Source organism: Arvicola amphibius, chromosome 6 (genome assembly GCF_903992535.2).
Source record: "Arvicola amphibius chromosome 6, mArvAmp1.2, whole genome shotgun sequence".
In the NCBI taxonomy this organism is placed as follows: Eukaryota; Metazoa; Chordata; class Mammalia; order Rodentia; family Cricetidae; genus Arvicola; species Arvicola amphibius.
This window is the reverse complement of record NC_052052.2, coordinates 1798203-1814295: the sequence shown is the minus strand read 5'-3', so window position 1 is coordinate 1814295 and position 16093 is coordinate 1798203. Positions and strand designations below refer to the sequence as shown.

Sequence of the window (16093 nt, the reverse complement as noted above, 5' to 3'; positions counted from 1 at the left end):
GCCTTCCCTAGGAAACAGACACCATCCAGACTGCCCCCCAACATTGCCACCTACCACCCCCCCCCCCCAATTTATACTTCCCATTCTCTACTCTCAGGAAAAGAAAGGCTCAGAGTCCCTGCAATGTGTAGAAATGGCTAACACATACACCTAAGCACACATTACATTCCTTCCAGCCGAGCTATTCAAAGCTGGTGTTTGGAGTGACAGGCTCACATTAAATGTACAGAAGTTTCTCAGAATCTGACAGCAGGGCTAGGGTGGCTTTCGTTCCCATTGTCCTCCAAGCCCTGGCATCGCCAGTCATTAGGGTAACTCAGGGGTCCCTAAGTGATCAGTAAATCTTGACTCACTCCAAAGGCGTCTGAGGGTCTCAGGAACCCTGAAGGAACTGACAGAGGACCCCAAGACTGTGGCACAGAGGGAGGAATGGGGCAGGCTGAGGCCTCCAGGCTATTTCCCCTATCTCCCCAGAGTGCCCTGTTATCTTGGCCTGTTTGTTGATTGAACAAATAAATGCATGTATTAATATTCAGACCCTCGCTCCAGGGACTGAGGCAGTCCACTTGAGCAAATGCTTGAGAGGATTGAAACCCCATCAGTCCACATTAACCCCTCTTAAGCACTGGGAGACACATTCATTCAGCAGATGACGCTTGTGTGTCAATCACAGGTTCAGCACCATCTCAGAGAGTGACTTTCTGGAGACATCCTCAACGAGAACCTGGTCTAACTCTGGAGAGGAGCGGCCAATGTCAGTGAGAAGCCCGTCTCTGGTGCGTCCCCAGGTACCCTGCCTTACCCAAGCAAGCTCAGGCACACAGCTGCAGACCCTGCCTGGGGCAGGTGGCCTCTGAGCAGCCTATCCATAGCCCATCCCTCTGGGCTGTCACAGCAGCCATCTCTTAATTAGCAAAATAAATAGCACGATGATAAATGTCATAATTTACTCAACACATGATCAAAATCATTGCTTTTGCAGACCTCAGGGCAATAAAATGCAATCACGGGGTGATTTATTCCCACCAGCAGGGTGAGTGCAAGGCTTCGTGTCAGTAAGCAGGGCATGGGGGGGGGGTGGTCAGATGGAGGAGCCTGGGAATTGGGACCGAGCCCACAGGGATGTCCAGACATTGAATCCACACCCACACCTATGTACAGAACCACCAGCCAGGCCCAGGACATCTGACATGTTTCCTTCCAAAATGATCAGGGGAGGCTTTAGAGTCACTGAAAGGTCTCCAGTACATATGAGAGGAAAAGAGAGAGACAGCATCCAGGGCCAGTTCTGGACGGGGATGGGCTTCGACCAATGTTCCCACGTGAACACTGAAAGCAGCAGGCTCAGCTTCTGCACCCCTAACTCTGCTCTGTCAAAGGAGGGTCTACCTGAGGTAGGAGTGCCTCGCCACCAGGGACAGGAAGTCAAAGGCCATCCCAGGTCACTGTCTGATCCATAGGTTGTGTAGTCGTCCTTGTCTGAACCATGTGGGGGGGGGGGGAAAGAGGAACGTTTTCCTCCCTCGTCACCCCGAGACCCCACGTCAGTCAGGCCTCTCTACAACCATCCTTTCATCTTATCTTCTGAAACAAGGACCTGACTCTCAGAAACGAGTAAAGTACGCCCACAGCGTATCCCAAGTGGTGACACAATATCAGTAAGTCTGCCCTTCATTTCAAACTGGCCACCAGAAGACCACAGGGTCATTCTCTCTGTTTGTAGGCCTCCCCAGAGGACCCACACTCTGGAGTGCAGACTGGCCACAGACCGATGCACTCCACTCCTCCTGGGCCACTTCTTGGGGAAGCCAAACAGAACGGACCCTCCTTAGCTTCCATCTGTCAACTTTGCTAAGAATGTCACCGCTTGCTCTCCTGCAGCTAATGAATGCTACATTAAAGATCACAAAATTCAATTACTCTGATTCACAGAGCTTCATTATGAGGGTGAGGGTGAATAATTACGTATGCGATCCGGGGCCGTCCTGCGATTGTACCCATGCATGCCTCACGCCGCCCTGAGCCTGACGGGAGCTCCCCAGCCTTCAGCATGCTTGCCCATGAACGCTTCCTGGTGGTCTCCGCCTCTCTCTGCACTTGCAGGGGGCTGGGGGGTTGGTGGTTAGGCCGCCTGGTGAAAGCAGCTGAGGTGGGTGGCTGAAGGCCCCTTTGCCTGGACTCAGGAGCGACGGCATGCAGGCTGAGTAAGTTAGGAAAAGCTAGGAGGACCACGAGAACTCCCTGACTTTGCTGAGCTGAGCTACCTCTGCACTTCGAGGAAGACAAAAGAACGGTGAAAGGGCCATGATAAAGTATAGTTCACACGTGGAAAATCAGAGCAAGGCTGTGAGGGAAAGAGGTCTCAGTGCTTTCTCCAGGGCCAGAGGTCCAGCCTGTGACTTAATCCTTGACTCGAGGCACTGATTGCTTCCACCTTCCTCCCCAGGAGCCTCCTCTTTCCTCCCTGGACAGCACTGGCTTTCACTCCAGTCCTGCCAGCGGCTCCAAGGATCCAATCCCAAGGACAGAACTAACTGCTCGGCCAGCTGCTATGGAAGGACACAGAGTCCAGCAAAGTGTCACAGAAACAGGTGGTGGCTGCCTGAACTCCCGAAGGAAACGAGGTTAGAAAAGCAAGTGCTAGGTGCGTCTCGAACACTGTTCTGGGGCATTGCTGGGGGGCGGCTATCTCTGAGCACCTTCATGAAAGTCAGCTGTCAGGTCACCACTAAGGGACAAAGCTCTTCGCAGAAATGGGGGAACAACTCACTTTCAAGTGCCTCCGCGGAGAGCAAACAACACTGCAAAAGTCAGCAAGCCCTGAGGAATGATAGCGACAGTCTGTACCAGGCCTGGCACCCAGGGAGCCACTGTGATACGGGGTATTTCTTTAAAAAACAAAATCAAACAGAAACCTGTATCAGCCGCAGAGCAGACAAGAACAAAGTCACTTCAAGGTCATCCAAAGAACTACCTATTACCAAGGTTTGTTTACCCTCCAAGCGTTTAAAAGCTGGCCCACTGATTAAATAGTGAAGATCTTTTAAGTACGTTAAACAAACACCCTTCAACGTCTCCAGCATGCCAGCAGGGAAGGGTGGAGAGGCCCTCCACAAAGCCAAATCCAACTGAGCCCAAAGCACTCAACTGCCATGTTGTTTAAAAACACTCTCCTTGGGCCGCAAAGCACAGTGTGTGCCCACTGGCAGGGTGGGATTCCATCCTCTCCGCTCCTGCCTCACCTGGTTCCCTGGCCCAGCTAGTCAAGCCCCAAGACGATCTCAACCTTGGTCCCCACCCCCAGCATCTGCCACCTCTCATGGTTGAAGACATTGACAAGTTAGCTACTGAGCTGTTCCTGCCAGGCTGGACTATTGTGAAGCCCGACTCACCCATCTCCTCATTGGTCAACACAGCTTCTCACCCGGATCCTCTGAGCTCTCTGAAGGACAAATCAGGGTGGCTCACGCTCAGAGGAGAGCCCCAGCGCCCTAGACGATGAACTGAACAAGACCCCGTGATACAAGGGACCTCATTCTACCTGCCTTCTGAGACGCCCAGGGGTCCAGGCACTCGGCCTGTTTTGAGAGCACATGAACGGCCTATGAATGTGATGTAGCCACCGCCAACAGATGCATCAACTCCCCCTTGCTCTCGAAGCTATCCCCCAAAAGGCTTTATGCATGGCGGGACCAAGGGAAATCCTTGGTGCTTGCTGGATTACCCAGACTTTCACAGGGTCTGGAAGAGGAATCTATGCATAAGAGGACATTTCATCAGAGTTTCTAGGCAGTTGTGGAGTCTTGGTGTGCAAAGTTTGGAGACTCTAATAGCCAGGGAGAGAATGTCGGGCCTTAAGTCTTTCCTTGTGCTCTGCAAGAAAACCAGCATCAGATCTGCTTAAAAACTTTCTCAAGGTTGTCAAGGGGCTGGGAGAGGCGGACAGACCAGAGGTAGACCCTTGTCCCACCTGACTCCCATGCCCAGCCCCACGGTTAGGGAACTACTGCAGGCTAGCAGGCTCTCTCCCTCCCCTGGACCTCTCCCTGCCCTTCCTGGCACTGACCTCGATGCAGGCACTTGTGGAACACCAAAAGGAATCTGGATTTGCATTCCTGCTTTCCACCCAGGCAGGCTTCCTGCCAAAACTACCACTGGAAGCCAGCCCCGTGGGCCGCAGGAAGGCCGAGGCCTACAGGAAAACGTGCTTTTGTGGCGTTCTTACTTCCCACGAGGCCACCTTGACAAGCCCCCTCCAAGCAGGGTTCAGTGTGCCCCATGGCCTGAATGGACACCTCTGGATGCTTCTGACTCAGAGCAACCCCTGGCACACCTAGATCTTAGCACTTTCTGGCCTAGCATACAATTCTTCCCAAGCCACCTGCACAGGTTAGCACACATGAGCTCCCGCCCCGCAAAGGTCTGTGGAGATGTAAGAAGGAAGTTAAAGAGGCAAGGCTTCTGCTCCCAAATCTGAGAGTGGACGATCCCTAAAAGTTGTTCAGGAGCCTTGTGTCAATGTGTCAGTCTGTAGGGACTGCGCGGCCACCAGGCCTGTTTTGTAAGCTGCCTCAATCTGATGGAGACAGAAAGAAGCTCTGAGCCTTAAGTTGCCTCTTCCAGAACACTCGACTCTCCAGCAATGAGGGTGGGTCAGTACCTCCATCCAGTAAGAGGCACAAGATGTTTTAAAACATGAGCTCATAAAAGACACATTTCCGGGAAGAGGGTGCCTCAGCCGTCGGGGCTGGTGGGCGTCCGAGGGGACGGCAATGTTTTCTGAGACACGTCAGGCAAGCCGCTGGATAAAATGACCCTGGGAAATGTGACATTCGAACGCTCTCTCTCTCCAACAGACCGAGCCTCCTGCCTGGGGCAGTGGCTGCACCAGCTTTATAAATAGATTGAACACAAGATAAATGACCACGATCAATCATGCTCAGACGGAGCATACTCACCTCCCATCCGAAGTCGGCCTCCTTCAGTGCGGCCCGGGGCGCCACCACATAGGGGCCAAGCCTCTCCCCGATTTCCATCTTCCGCTTGGCCCAGATCCCCAGACCGGCTCCTGGGATGGAGGACTCTCGCAACTCGAAGTCTGGTGGGATTGGAATGTCTTCAGGAATGTAGACAGGAGCCTCATAGGGCGAGCCCTCCTTGGGAGTGAAGTCCTCACTGGTGGGGAAGGGGGATGGCGGCCCCATAGGGATGGGCGACAAGATGCTGTCCTCAGTCTCCTCCTCGGCACTCTGGCTGGCCAGCAGGTCCGGGTCGGGTTCATACATATTATTTACAACGTCACCGTCACCTAAAGAGATAATGTAGCATCAGCCTCTGTAGCAAGGGACTCCCCAGGGATGTGGCCCTCATGGAACCGGAGGGCACCCGAGGCCCAGCAGAATTCCAGCTGCTACCCCTTGCCTGGCAGATGCCATCTCTGCACCATCCCAAACCTGGCAGCAGGCATGCAGTGCCAGTGGCTCCCAGGGAGTTCTCTCTCTCTCTCTCTCTCTCTCTCTCTCTCTCTCTCTCTCTCTCTCTCTCTCTCTCTCTGGTTCACTGTTTCCAGATGTGTTGGAAGAGGGCAACTTCATCTCTGCAGCACCTGAGGATTTGCTGCCTGGCTCTACTGTGGAGAAACAGGAATGGAGCAGACAAGGCCGTCATGAAGATGGCGATATGTGGGCTCATTCCAGTGCTTGTCTGTGGCCTCAGAGATTAGGAACTGAGATATTTTGAAGAACATTTAGAATTTGAGCTCATGTGAGAGTTGCTAAAAACTGCCACCACAGCGTAAAGCTACTCTGGCCATCACATTGGGGCAGCGGGTCCTGGATGGGGTTTCTGCAAGTTCCCGGTGACCTCAGGCAGATTTGGAATAGTTGAGGCCATGGGTACGGTACCTGAGCTGCAGGTCACAGGACGGAGCAAAAGGAAGAGGGCCTACAGCTTATCTGGAGGGGATGGGTTTTTCTCTAGGGTCCATCATAACCAGAGGTTGATATCAAGACAGAGCCACGTGGAGTATAAAAAGGGCACACCAAGGCTGTGATGACATCAGACAGAAGGTTTGAGAGGGCAAGGAGGATATCAGGCAGAAAGGAACGCAATCCCGTTTCTGGTGTGTACCTCCACAGCCCCTCAAATGGCTCCAGACTGGCAAGGACTCAAGCAGCCAGAAGACCAGACCAGCTCGAGACTGCAGCAGCAAATAATGAGACTGCGCTCTCTCTACATCAAGGTCTACCCACCAGGAGCACGAAGCTCACCTTGCTGCAATGCAGACAGACCTCAGAAGCATACACACTGCCTAGAATGCCCGGGGCGGGGGGGTGATCCTATAGCTATTTTCAAACACCCAACCTATTACTACTAACCAGCTACCTTGCTGTGCCCATAATACATACATTCATTTTCCCTATCTAACTGTCCAGTTTCTTCCCTTTCCCCGCCCCTCACCCATAGAGGCGTCATGCCGATTACCCTGACTTGACTATTCCCCTACAATGTGTACACACTGTAAACATCACACGGTAGCCTTTAAACCCCGACTCTTTTCCCAATGTAAAAATCACACTCTTCCTATAAAGGTTCACTCATGTTCCAGTGTGCACACAGGTGGAAACACCACAGTGTCTTATCAATATAAACGACCAAGATTTGTCCATGAAGAGTTTAAAAAAATACATTATGCAAAATGGAAGACAAATACCATGCTTCTACCCAGCATCCAGAAGAGGCAGATCTGTAAGGTAAGGAGGGGGTATGGGGAGTAACTGTTAATGGGTGCCGATTCTCCGACGGGTAGTGGGAATGTTCCAGAACTAGAGGTAGAGGCTGGTGGCACAACACCGGGAAGTGTGCTAAGTGCCACTGGGTCGCATGCTCTGAATGGCTACTTTTTCCGTCCTGTGGATTTCCTCAGTCAGTGAGGAAAAGCCAGAGGTGTGGAGGAGGGAGGTGGGCAGGGCTTTCACTCACTGTACTGACCCCTGATCCAGACCTCCCAGGCCACTGGTCTGCTGCCTGTGGAAGTCACCCAGGAGCCATGTCCCATGCCCCTCCCTGCTCCTTGACGTTGGCTGGTGAAATAGAAGCCTCCAGGGAGACAAGAACTTTCAAGTACAAGAAAAAATGACTTCAGATTCCCCACGTTGGCTGCAAACAAACCGGCTGTGGAAGTAACAAAATGTTTTCTTTCAAAAGAAACCAAAGTCTCCGAAAAAAAAAATCATGCCGATAACACTTATTTAATTTAGCAGCATTCACAGAAGTAATGACTATGTTTTAAGTGGCCAACGGTTCCTTTTTAATTGGCTGGTGGGATCCTTTCAGGGACTCAGCAACATGAAGGCGGCAAAGCTCCCTCCACCCCAAGGCCCGGTGTTGTTTAGGTCTGAAAGAACACCCCCGTAAACCTTCCCAGTGCCTGTGCGGCAGAAAGGTAAATTAGAAGGGGGGTAATTAACAAGCCACCTTATTATTCAGAACTGGTAACTGCACAGAGCTCACAAACAAAATCTCACTGGAAGCCCATGTTCCCCATGAAGCGCTTAACTCCTTCGGGGCGCTGATGCCACTGCCTCCCTGAGTGGCTGGGGAGCAGAACAAACAGCACTTCGGGAGCTTTGGGAGTCAGGCAATGTCCCCATCTGGTGTGTGGCCACCTCGGGGCTATTCCTTTTCTTTTCTTTTTTCAGTTTGAATTCTACTTCCTCAGACCCTCACCTACTCACAGGAGCCAGCACTTCAAGAAAGGACCACTCCACTGGAGGCCCAGCCACAGCTGGAGAGAAGGCAGAGTTTCCTGCCCATTAGAGGCGGGCCTGTGACCCAGCCCAGCCTCCTGTGCCCAGGGGGTCACTGAAGTTAAGAGACATTTGCATTCTGGTGCCCCCTGTACTGGAGAGAGAGCTCTTCGTTCACAGGTGGGCACTGAGGGCCCAGGAGGCCTAATGAGTGTGTGGAGAATGTATTTTTAGAGAGAATGCAGGAAGGGCTCCCAAGTCCCTGAAGAAACCATCACCTGCTTGGAGTCCTGGGGGAGCAAGGCATGAGCCACTCAGCTTTTGGTAGGGGTGAAGAGTCTTATGTTCAACTTAAGAGATCAGTCTTCCTTTCTCATGAGCGCCAGGCAAGATGCCCTCTGAGATGGAAGCCTCTCTGCCCAAGGTGGGCAGGTGTGTTCTGGGGGTGGGTACCTGTCACCCAGCCTCAGTCTAGGTCACAGGAATGGCAGGTGCATTTTCCAGGCCATGTTCTCTTCCAGGTAGAAGGGCAATGCCAAGGTCATGGGTACTCTGTGGCTATGTCTGGGAGATAGCATGCCACTGTTTGGTAGGAGGCCTACATTCTCTATCTGGATCTTGCAATGGCTTCATACTGGAGATTCTTGGCTGGGGCTGTCATTCATAAAATTTGGAACGCCTACCAAAATGATAAAGGTGGGGAGGGGAGGGTACATGGGGCAGCAAGAAGAGGGGATCAGCATGAACCTGGCTGACCCTTGAGCCAAATGGCCCCAAGGCAATAGCCAAGTCTGTTTTTTATGCTAGAAGCACCTGCTCAATGCCCCAGGGTCTAGCTGAGCCTCTTCCTGGTGAACTCAACACCAAGTCCCTCTGACCATCACACCAGCCAATGTTCAATGCCTATCATGACCCTGGGGCATGGAACAGAGCTAAGCATCTCCGCAGAGCCAGGGGAGCATGGGCTGAGAACCACCAGGACCACAGCTTTCACCCTGCTCTGGATTCCACCCAACCTGGCTTTTAGGGTTGAATCTCTGCTGACACATTTTCACCCAGGACACAGGGTACCCAGCATCTCTTCAAAGGCCCTACTGAAGAGCAAACAGGGATGGGGGATGGGATACTAAGATTTAGAAAGACAGAGGGGAGGGGGGGAGGGAGGGAGAGACGGAGAGGGAGAGGGAGAGAGGGAGAGAGGGAGAGAGGGAGAGAGGGAGAGAGGGAGAGAGGGAGAGAGGGAGAGAGGGAGAGAGGACAGTACTGAATGCTAGGACAGTTTGCTAAACATCAGCATCAACCAGCAGCAGAGGGGGCTACCATGGTATCTCTCAGGCTGGGACTCTGTATCAGCCATGACACTAACATCTGTAAAGGATGATCACTGGCTGTCCTGCCACCAAACAGGTAGATTTAAACCTTAATCAGTGGCCAGAGGGAGCCTGAGGAATTTTCCCACAGGTGATGGGTATCTGGCTATAGTTTCTGTTGTATTGTGAGGCCAGGTTTTAAGGAGAGGGTGTCTACCTTGAAGGCCTGGAGCAGGCAGGGCAAGGGTGATACTGTCAGGGATAACAAGGGAAGTGTTTTCTGCCCATCAATCAGACAATAGGGGGCTGTGTGTGTGTGTGTGTGTGTGTGTGTGTGTGTGTGTACACACAAATGTGTGAGCATGTGAGAGCTCTATGTGAGCATGTGTGTACATGAGCAAAGATAACAGTGGGGAACTCTGAAAACAGACCCTTGGGGCCAGTGCAAATCTAGCCACACAAGTCCACTGCCCTCTGCCTGTAGGGTTCTGGAGAAAAAGGGAAAAACAGCGGGATGCCAGAAGTCCCTAATCACATACTCAGCAAGCACTAGACAGAGGCCCAAAAAAGTCTCTGGGATATACTGATGGGGCCTGGACAGCAGTGATCTTCACCTCCCCTAACAGCAACTACAGGCCTTGTTGGCACCTCTCTCAGGAGGCTCGGAACAGTCTCTCCAACTCATTTTATTCTCAGGACATCTCCAATTGCCTATAGGAATATTCTGACTTCGTTCTGTACCCAAAAGCACCATATAGTCTACTCCAGCTCATAGGGCACATGCCTATGTCAGCTGTTCCCAGAAAGGAAAACACCAGGCTGACACCTGCAAGTCTACCCTCAAGAGCAAAGAAGTCTATCCAAGTGTCTACCAATCTCAGCAATGACAACACTCTCTTGGAATGGAGTTTCTTGCAATGACAATCTCTTGGAAATGGAGGAGGCAGAGAAGGGGTAAGGACAGCAGGGCAGGGCCTTCTGAAGAAGACATAACCTACCATCTGGGGAATCCAGGACAGGTTTGGGTGGGGGGACAACACTCACTAGGAGGTACAGGGTGTTTGAATCAGGACAGGGTGGCCATTGATGATCTGCATCTTGACTGTGGTGGAAACACAGGCTCACTCTGGTACAAAGACCAAAGATGTTAAGAACAAGTCCCTTGGGCCATCTGAAGAAGATGGGTGTTACCTACATCAATAACCTGTGCTCAGGGAATGGCATGCAGTGCCAGAGCTGGTCAGAACTCTACAGTTGGTGGGGCTGTATAGAAATCTCACTGACTTGTGTCTGTGGGTCTCTGTGCTGTTCTTTATAACTGCATATACACCCATAACTGTTTTCAGCTAAACTTTCAAGGGAAAAGGAACTTTCCTCAAAACCAAGATCCTGTCATCCCATGTGCAAGATTATGCACCCTCAGGTTTTTCTGGTTCCTCTGAACAGATCTCCTGCCTAACTCAGGGATTCCTCATTCTGCCTGGAAACAAGCAGAATGGCAAACTAGTACTGGGAAGATGGGTGACAGGTATATGCTAAGCCTGGAAGCCACCTCCTTGAAAGTTTTCAAGCATGTCCTTGAAATTTTAGATTTGAGAAAAACTGGCACCCACTGTGGGACTGGGCAGGACAGAAACTTCTGTCAACAAAGACTCAGATTTCTAAAAAGAAAACAGGAGGAAATGCTGTGGGATAATGCTCTTATACAATGTAAAGATTTGTTACTTGTATGAGTTTAATAAAATAATGATTGGTGAGTAGCCAGGCAGGAAGTATAGGTGGGGCAACAAGACTAAGAGAATTCTGGGAAGAGGAAAGTCAGTCATCAGCCAGATGCAGAGGAAACAAGATGAGAATGCCTTACTGAGAAAAGGTACCAAGTCACATGGTTAAGCACAGACAAGAACTATGGGTAAATTTAAGTTGCAAGAGCTAGTTAATAATAAGCCTGAGAAACAGGTCAAACAGCTTATAATTAATATAAGCCTCCTTGTGTTTATTTGGGACTGAATGGCTGTGGGACTGGGTGGGACAGAAACTTCTGTCTGCAAAAAACTCAAGGCCACATAGTAGAAATCAGAGGGAAAGTTACAAGGGCTGAGAACTCTACATCAGCAAACTCTGTCACTTGTCACTGTCTCAGTCACATCCACCCCCATCCAGTAAGTTTAGAAACAGAAGCAGTTAAGGAAGGACGGTGCCTTGGTATGGGTCCTACAGGCCAAACAGAGAGAGGTCTAAGGGGGACCCAGCAATTTGTTCTGTCCCCATCCTATGACATTCCCTCTGGCCACTTTCCTGGAGCCAGAGGGCCAGCAACCCAGTGTCCTCATCTGATTGGATGCTGATTCTTAATGGCCACTACCGTCCTTCTTAAAAGGGAGAGAAAGAGCACCAGAAGACGGAAGAGGGCATGCATGCACCAGCAGCTCCAGAAGGGGACTTGGGGTGGGATGCACAGGCCTGTCCTGTCCGTGGATGTGGGAAGGGACATCCTCTCCTGGTGAGGACATCCAGGCTGGCTACAGCCCCACTGAGCAGAGCCATCATAACCACCTCTGGGGTCCAGGGAGCTCAATCAGGAAAGAGTTCCTGATATCTCTCACAGAATGTAGGCCGTTAGTAGTTCTTGTACCATATTCCGCCCACTGCTGCTGGAGCAGGCAGAGAACCACCCCATGCTTGTTCTCAGAGGACCTGAGCAGCTCATATGACACTTAAAAGTCTCACAGTAGAGGGTCCCTGGTCAAGACACATTGTGCCCCTGGGATCTTAAGAGAGCAGCAGTCACCCACCAAGACCTGGGCAAAGGGGTGGGAAAGCACCAAGTGTTTCAGAAGCACAGGGTCAAGTTCCCCTGCTCTGGCTTCACAGGGCTCCAAAGCCTCCAGTTTCAAACCACGACATGCTTCTTTTCACCAAAGCAGCTTTCTATTGGGTTTGGAAGAGCCAGGGCCTACCATGTTTCCAAGTTTCCTCACTCGTCCCCCAAACCATACAGGTAGAGAGCAGATTTGCACACACCCCCAAACAATGTGAACAGAGAGATTTACACACCTCCCCAAATAATGTGGACAGAGAAGATTTGCACACCCCAAACATTGTAGACAGTGAGCAGATTTGCACGCTCCCCAAACAGTGTGGACAGAGAGCAGATTTACACACGCCCCAAACAATGTAGGCAGAGGGCAGATTTGCACACACCCCCAAACAATGTGGGCAGAGAGCAGATTTGCATACCTCCCACAAAATAATTTCAGTAAAGCCCAATCCTGGCCATGCCTTGCAAGAATCTTTTTAAAGGGAATCCAGTGGTGGCCTGGTGCCACAAGCACCATGTCTTCCAATGGAACTGCTGCTTGGCAGTCAGCAAAGACCTGAGGCTGCCATCACACCAGTCAGCAGCAAGGACTTCCAGCACAGCAGGACCAAACACAGAGCACCCACCCCAAAGATAGCTCGTTAACTTATGTTCCACCAGCCTGTTGAAAGCAGAATTTAACACCAACTGATCACTTCAGTTTGACTTATGTAATACATGTAGCCACAGAGGTGAGACCACAGTTCAGGATGCATGACACTCAGTCATCAAGGCTTTGAGAAAACAGTCCCCGCTGGCTGCATGGCATTAAATTCTGGGAGCTGTAGGAATGATCCAAGGGGATCTAATGATATACCGTCTCTCCTTGGTTCTGTCCATCCCTGTCAGGACTGATCAATATTGCTAGCATTGATTTGGGCTCACTATCTGGTGATTCACTTATTAGTTGAGCCCATGGCCCTTACTGCACTTGATCTCGTTCTCCCAGAGTCTATTAGACAGGTAGCATTGTTACATCAAGGATAGGAAGTCTGGAGAGTGGGTATATACTTAGAGGCATTTAGTTGTACCTAGCTGAGGAACTGCACAGTCTTAATTCTAAGGTATCTAAACTTTATCCATATCCACAGTGACAAGCTACTCACAAAGGCATTCATTGATGCCCTTACCATGGGGACAGATTGGATGAATGAATGTGTGGATGAGGGATGGATGGATGGATGGATGGATGGATGGGGGATGGATGGATGGATAGATGGATGGATGGATGGACGGATACATGGGTGTGGGATGGATGAATTAGTGTATGGGTATGGGTGGGTATATGAATAGATAGGTGAGGAGGTAGATGAATGCTAGATGGGCAGATGAGTGGATAGATGGATAGATGCATGTATGGGTAGGTGAATAGATTACTGAATGAATGGTTTTGCCAAATTGATGGATGGGTGAATAAATGGATATATGGATGAGTAGATGTATAGGAAGATGAATGAGTAAATGGATAGGGTCATGGATGATGGATGGATAGATGGGTGGACGAATGGACAGACTGAGAGGATGGGTGGATGGATGGATGGATAGATGGATGGGTGATGGATGGATGGATAGATGGATGGGTGATGGATGGATGGATGGATGGATGGGCAGGCAAGTAGATGGTGAGTGGCTGGGCTGATGGATGAATGGATAGATTAGCATATGGATGAATCTACAGACAGACAGATAGGGGTGAGGGAAACCACTGAAGGTAAGTCATATCATTTGTTTTTGTTTTTGAAACAAGGACTCACTATCTAGCCCCATCTGGCCATGAACTTACTCTGGAACCCAGCCTGTCCTGGAAGTCACAATGTTGCCTCTGTCTCCAGAGTGCTGGGATTATATTATATTATTATAGCTGTGTGCTGCCTCATCCAGTTGTTGAAAACAGTTCCTAACATAAGGTAAGCGTCAGGGCCTTTCCTTCCCTTCCCTAGAATGGAAACTTGCTGATATGAGTCAAAGTCTGCTCTCCCTTCACACAGACCCCCTCCTCTTGAAAATGAGCCAGGTTTTTCTGATGTCGCTTTAGAGTCACACCTTTTACCCATCCCCCTTCCCCTCATGTGGGGTAGCCTGCCTGTTCTAACATGCCACAGTCATGCATGTGAATTCTGGGTTTCAGTCAAAGCCTGTTTGGTTTTCAGAGATGTTGCCTCTCACGTGATCTTCTCTTGGAGGAAAGGCCTCTTGGCCTCTGACATTTGCCCCCTCTTCCTCCTCAGAGACAAGTGGAGAAGAGGGCTCTGTCTGAGTCCCTCAGACACCCTAGCAAAGTTCTTCTGTTTGGAGGCCTACACATCACAGGAGCTGTAAGTGTCAGGAAGGAACAGAAGGAAAAGGGTCTCGATCTCCAGGCCTGTGGAGCCGCTGAGCAAAGCAGAGTCAGAAGGTCTCATTCTTAGTGGAGGATTTCTGCATAGCCACTAGGTCAGACCAGCGAAGCAGACATTTATTTCCTCAGAGGTTTCTGGGGTGCCAGAGGAGTTTGCTGAAGACTCATTTCCCCGAAATGGGATGTCAGGAGTATCCCCAAAAAGGACATTCAGGAGTTAATCATCTCCCATCTGCTTGGGTCCTCTGTCTTTGAAATATCTGTGCTGCAGTGACTGCCCCCAATCCTAGGACTCAGCCTTGGAAACTCTCGCAGAAAACCCGGCGAGAGGTTGTGTGCCCATCTCCTGACATGCCACCCCGGGTCCTGTCTCGTCCATAGCAAGAGGCTCATCAGCATTCTTCCAGAGCCAGGTCTGAGCTCAGCAGCTGTTAACACTGCAGATTAATAGGGCCAAGGAACCACAGTGCTGCAAGCATGCTACATGTTAATAATAATCAATCGCCGTTTACAGTCTCAACCCAGTCTGCAGGCATGGCCCCAGCTGCGGGACGGATGCAACCAAATTGCCATTAGGGCTTGGGGGAGCCTGGGTGGGTAGGTGGCTAGCGCTGGCTGACCTGAATCTGGCACAGGCCTCTCTGAGCCATTTCTCTAAAGAAACTCCCCAGCAAGGAGTTTGGGCTACCCACCTTGGCTTCTCTATCCTGGCTATGTAAACCATGCGACCTGGCCATATCACCTGCTTATTAAGTCTTTATCACAGTTGTGAAGGGAAGCAATGACCCAACCCACAGATCTGCCTCCACTTTGCAGGCGAAGGAAAGGCTTAGAGCCACCCAGTAGAGGCAGCTTTAGGGTTGTCCCTGGCGGGAGCCTGGACAAACCTTATGGATAGGGTCTCTGGTCACCCATGTCAATGTGTGGACTTCAAATGAGACATTTGCATGTCTTTCCAAAGTGAGTCTTTGGAGGGAGTGTTAACCCTGCCACACCTGAACTGCAGACTTCCTCCTTACACCACCCAGGTGTTGATAGTTCATTCCAGCAGCCTCCAAAACCATCCTGGTGAACCCTCCAACTCATTCCACACACAAAGAAGCTAACAAGCTGAAGATGAAGAGCCCTAGGAATTCAAGCAGCCCATGCTAGTCTAGGGTGTCCTGTGGACCTCCCCTCTGAGCTACCCGCTGGTCAGGGTCATGCCCCACCCTACCTCAAATCCCCCCCCCCCATGCCTTTGGGCTCAAAGATAACCAGATCCATTCATGAGAGGAGGCGTGGTGAACACCCAGACCCTCCCTCTTTCCTCTACTCTACTCAGTCCAGAGGCAGTATACAGCCCATTGGGGTCCAGGAGCCCAGGGCCAGCAACCTGAATCCAGTCCTTACCGAAGGCCACGGAAGACTCTGGCCAGCCCCAGCCACCTGGCCCCACTTAAAGCTGATGCATTATTCCAAGCCGATTATTTGTCCTGCAATGCTCTGGGGACACTGAGCTCTGCGGCAAACCCGCATCTTCCATTTCCTGGCCGCCTCCATCGCCCGGGGCAGGCGCTGAATGGCTGTGATGCCTCTGTAATTTTTATCAAGGCTTGTTCCTGGTAAAAAGCCTCTTTGTTTCAGAGAGATGTGATTTGGCCTTTTTCTTCCTCTCCTTTATTCCTTGGTTAATATACCACTTCCCCGAGCCCCGGGGGCAGCGAGGTAGCCCACGGATCGCTCAAATCTCAGTGTTTTTCTTCTAAATCACAGCAAGCCTCCTTGGCCCTGCTGAGCCCAGTATGAGCTGGCAGGCTGAGCGGGTGCCCTCCTTAACCCTTTGCTTCCTGAATGG

General features: G+C 51.0%; 1 protein-coding gene across 1 annotated transcript in view; it reads right to left on the bottom strand.

Moving 5' to 3' along the window:
* The window catches only part of Prdm16 (PR/SET domain 16), a 218338-nt gene extending 203018 nt beyond the window's left edge, over positions 1 to 15320 (bottom strand). The window contains exons 1-6 of the mRNA XM_042055231.1: positions 15252 to 15320; positions 14085 to 14215; positions 12394 to 12540; positions 10057 to 10160; positions 6982 to 7173; positions 4959 to 5308 (exon numbers count right to left, since the gene is read on the bottom strand). Of these exons, the coding sequence (XP_041911165.1) occupies positions 4959 to 5308; positions 6982 to 7173; positions 10057 to 10160; positions 12394 to 12540; positions 14085 to 14215; positions 15252 to 15320 (993 nt within the window). The remainder of the gene's footprint in view (positions 1 to 4958; positions 5309 to 6981; positions 7174 to 10056; positions 10161 to 12393; positions 12541 to 14084; positions 14216 to 15251) is intronic.
* Between the last annotated feature and the right edge of the window lie 773 nt (positions 15321 to 16093).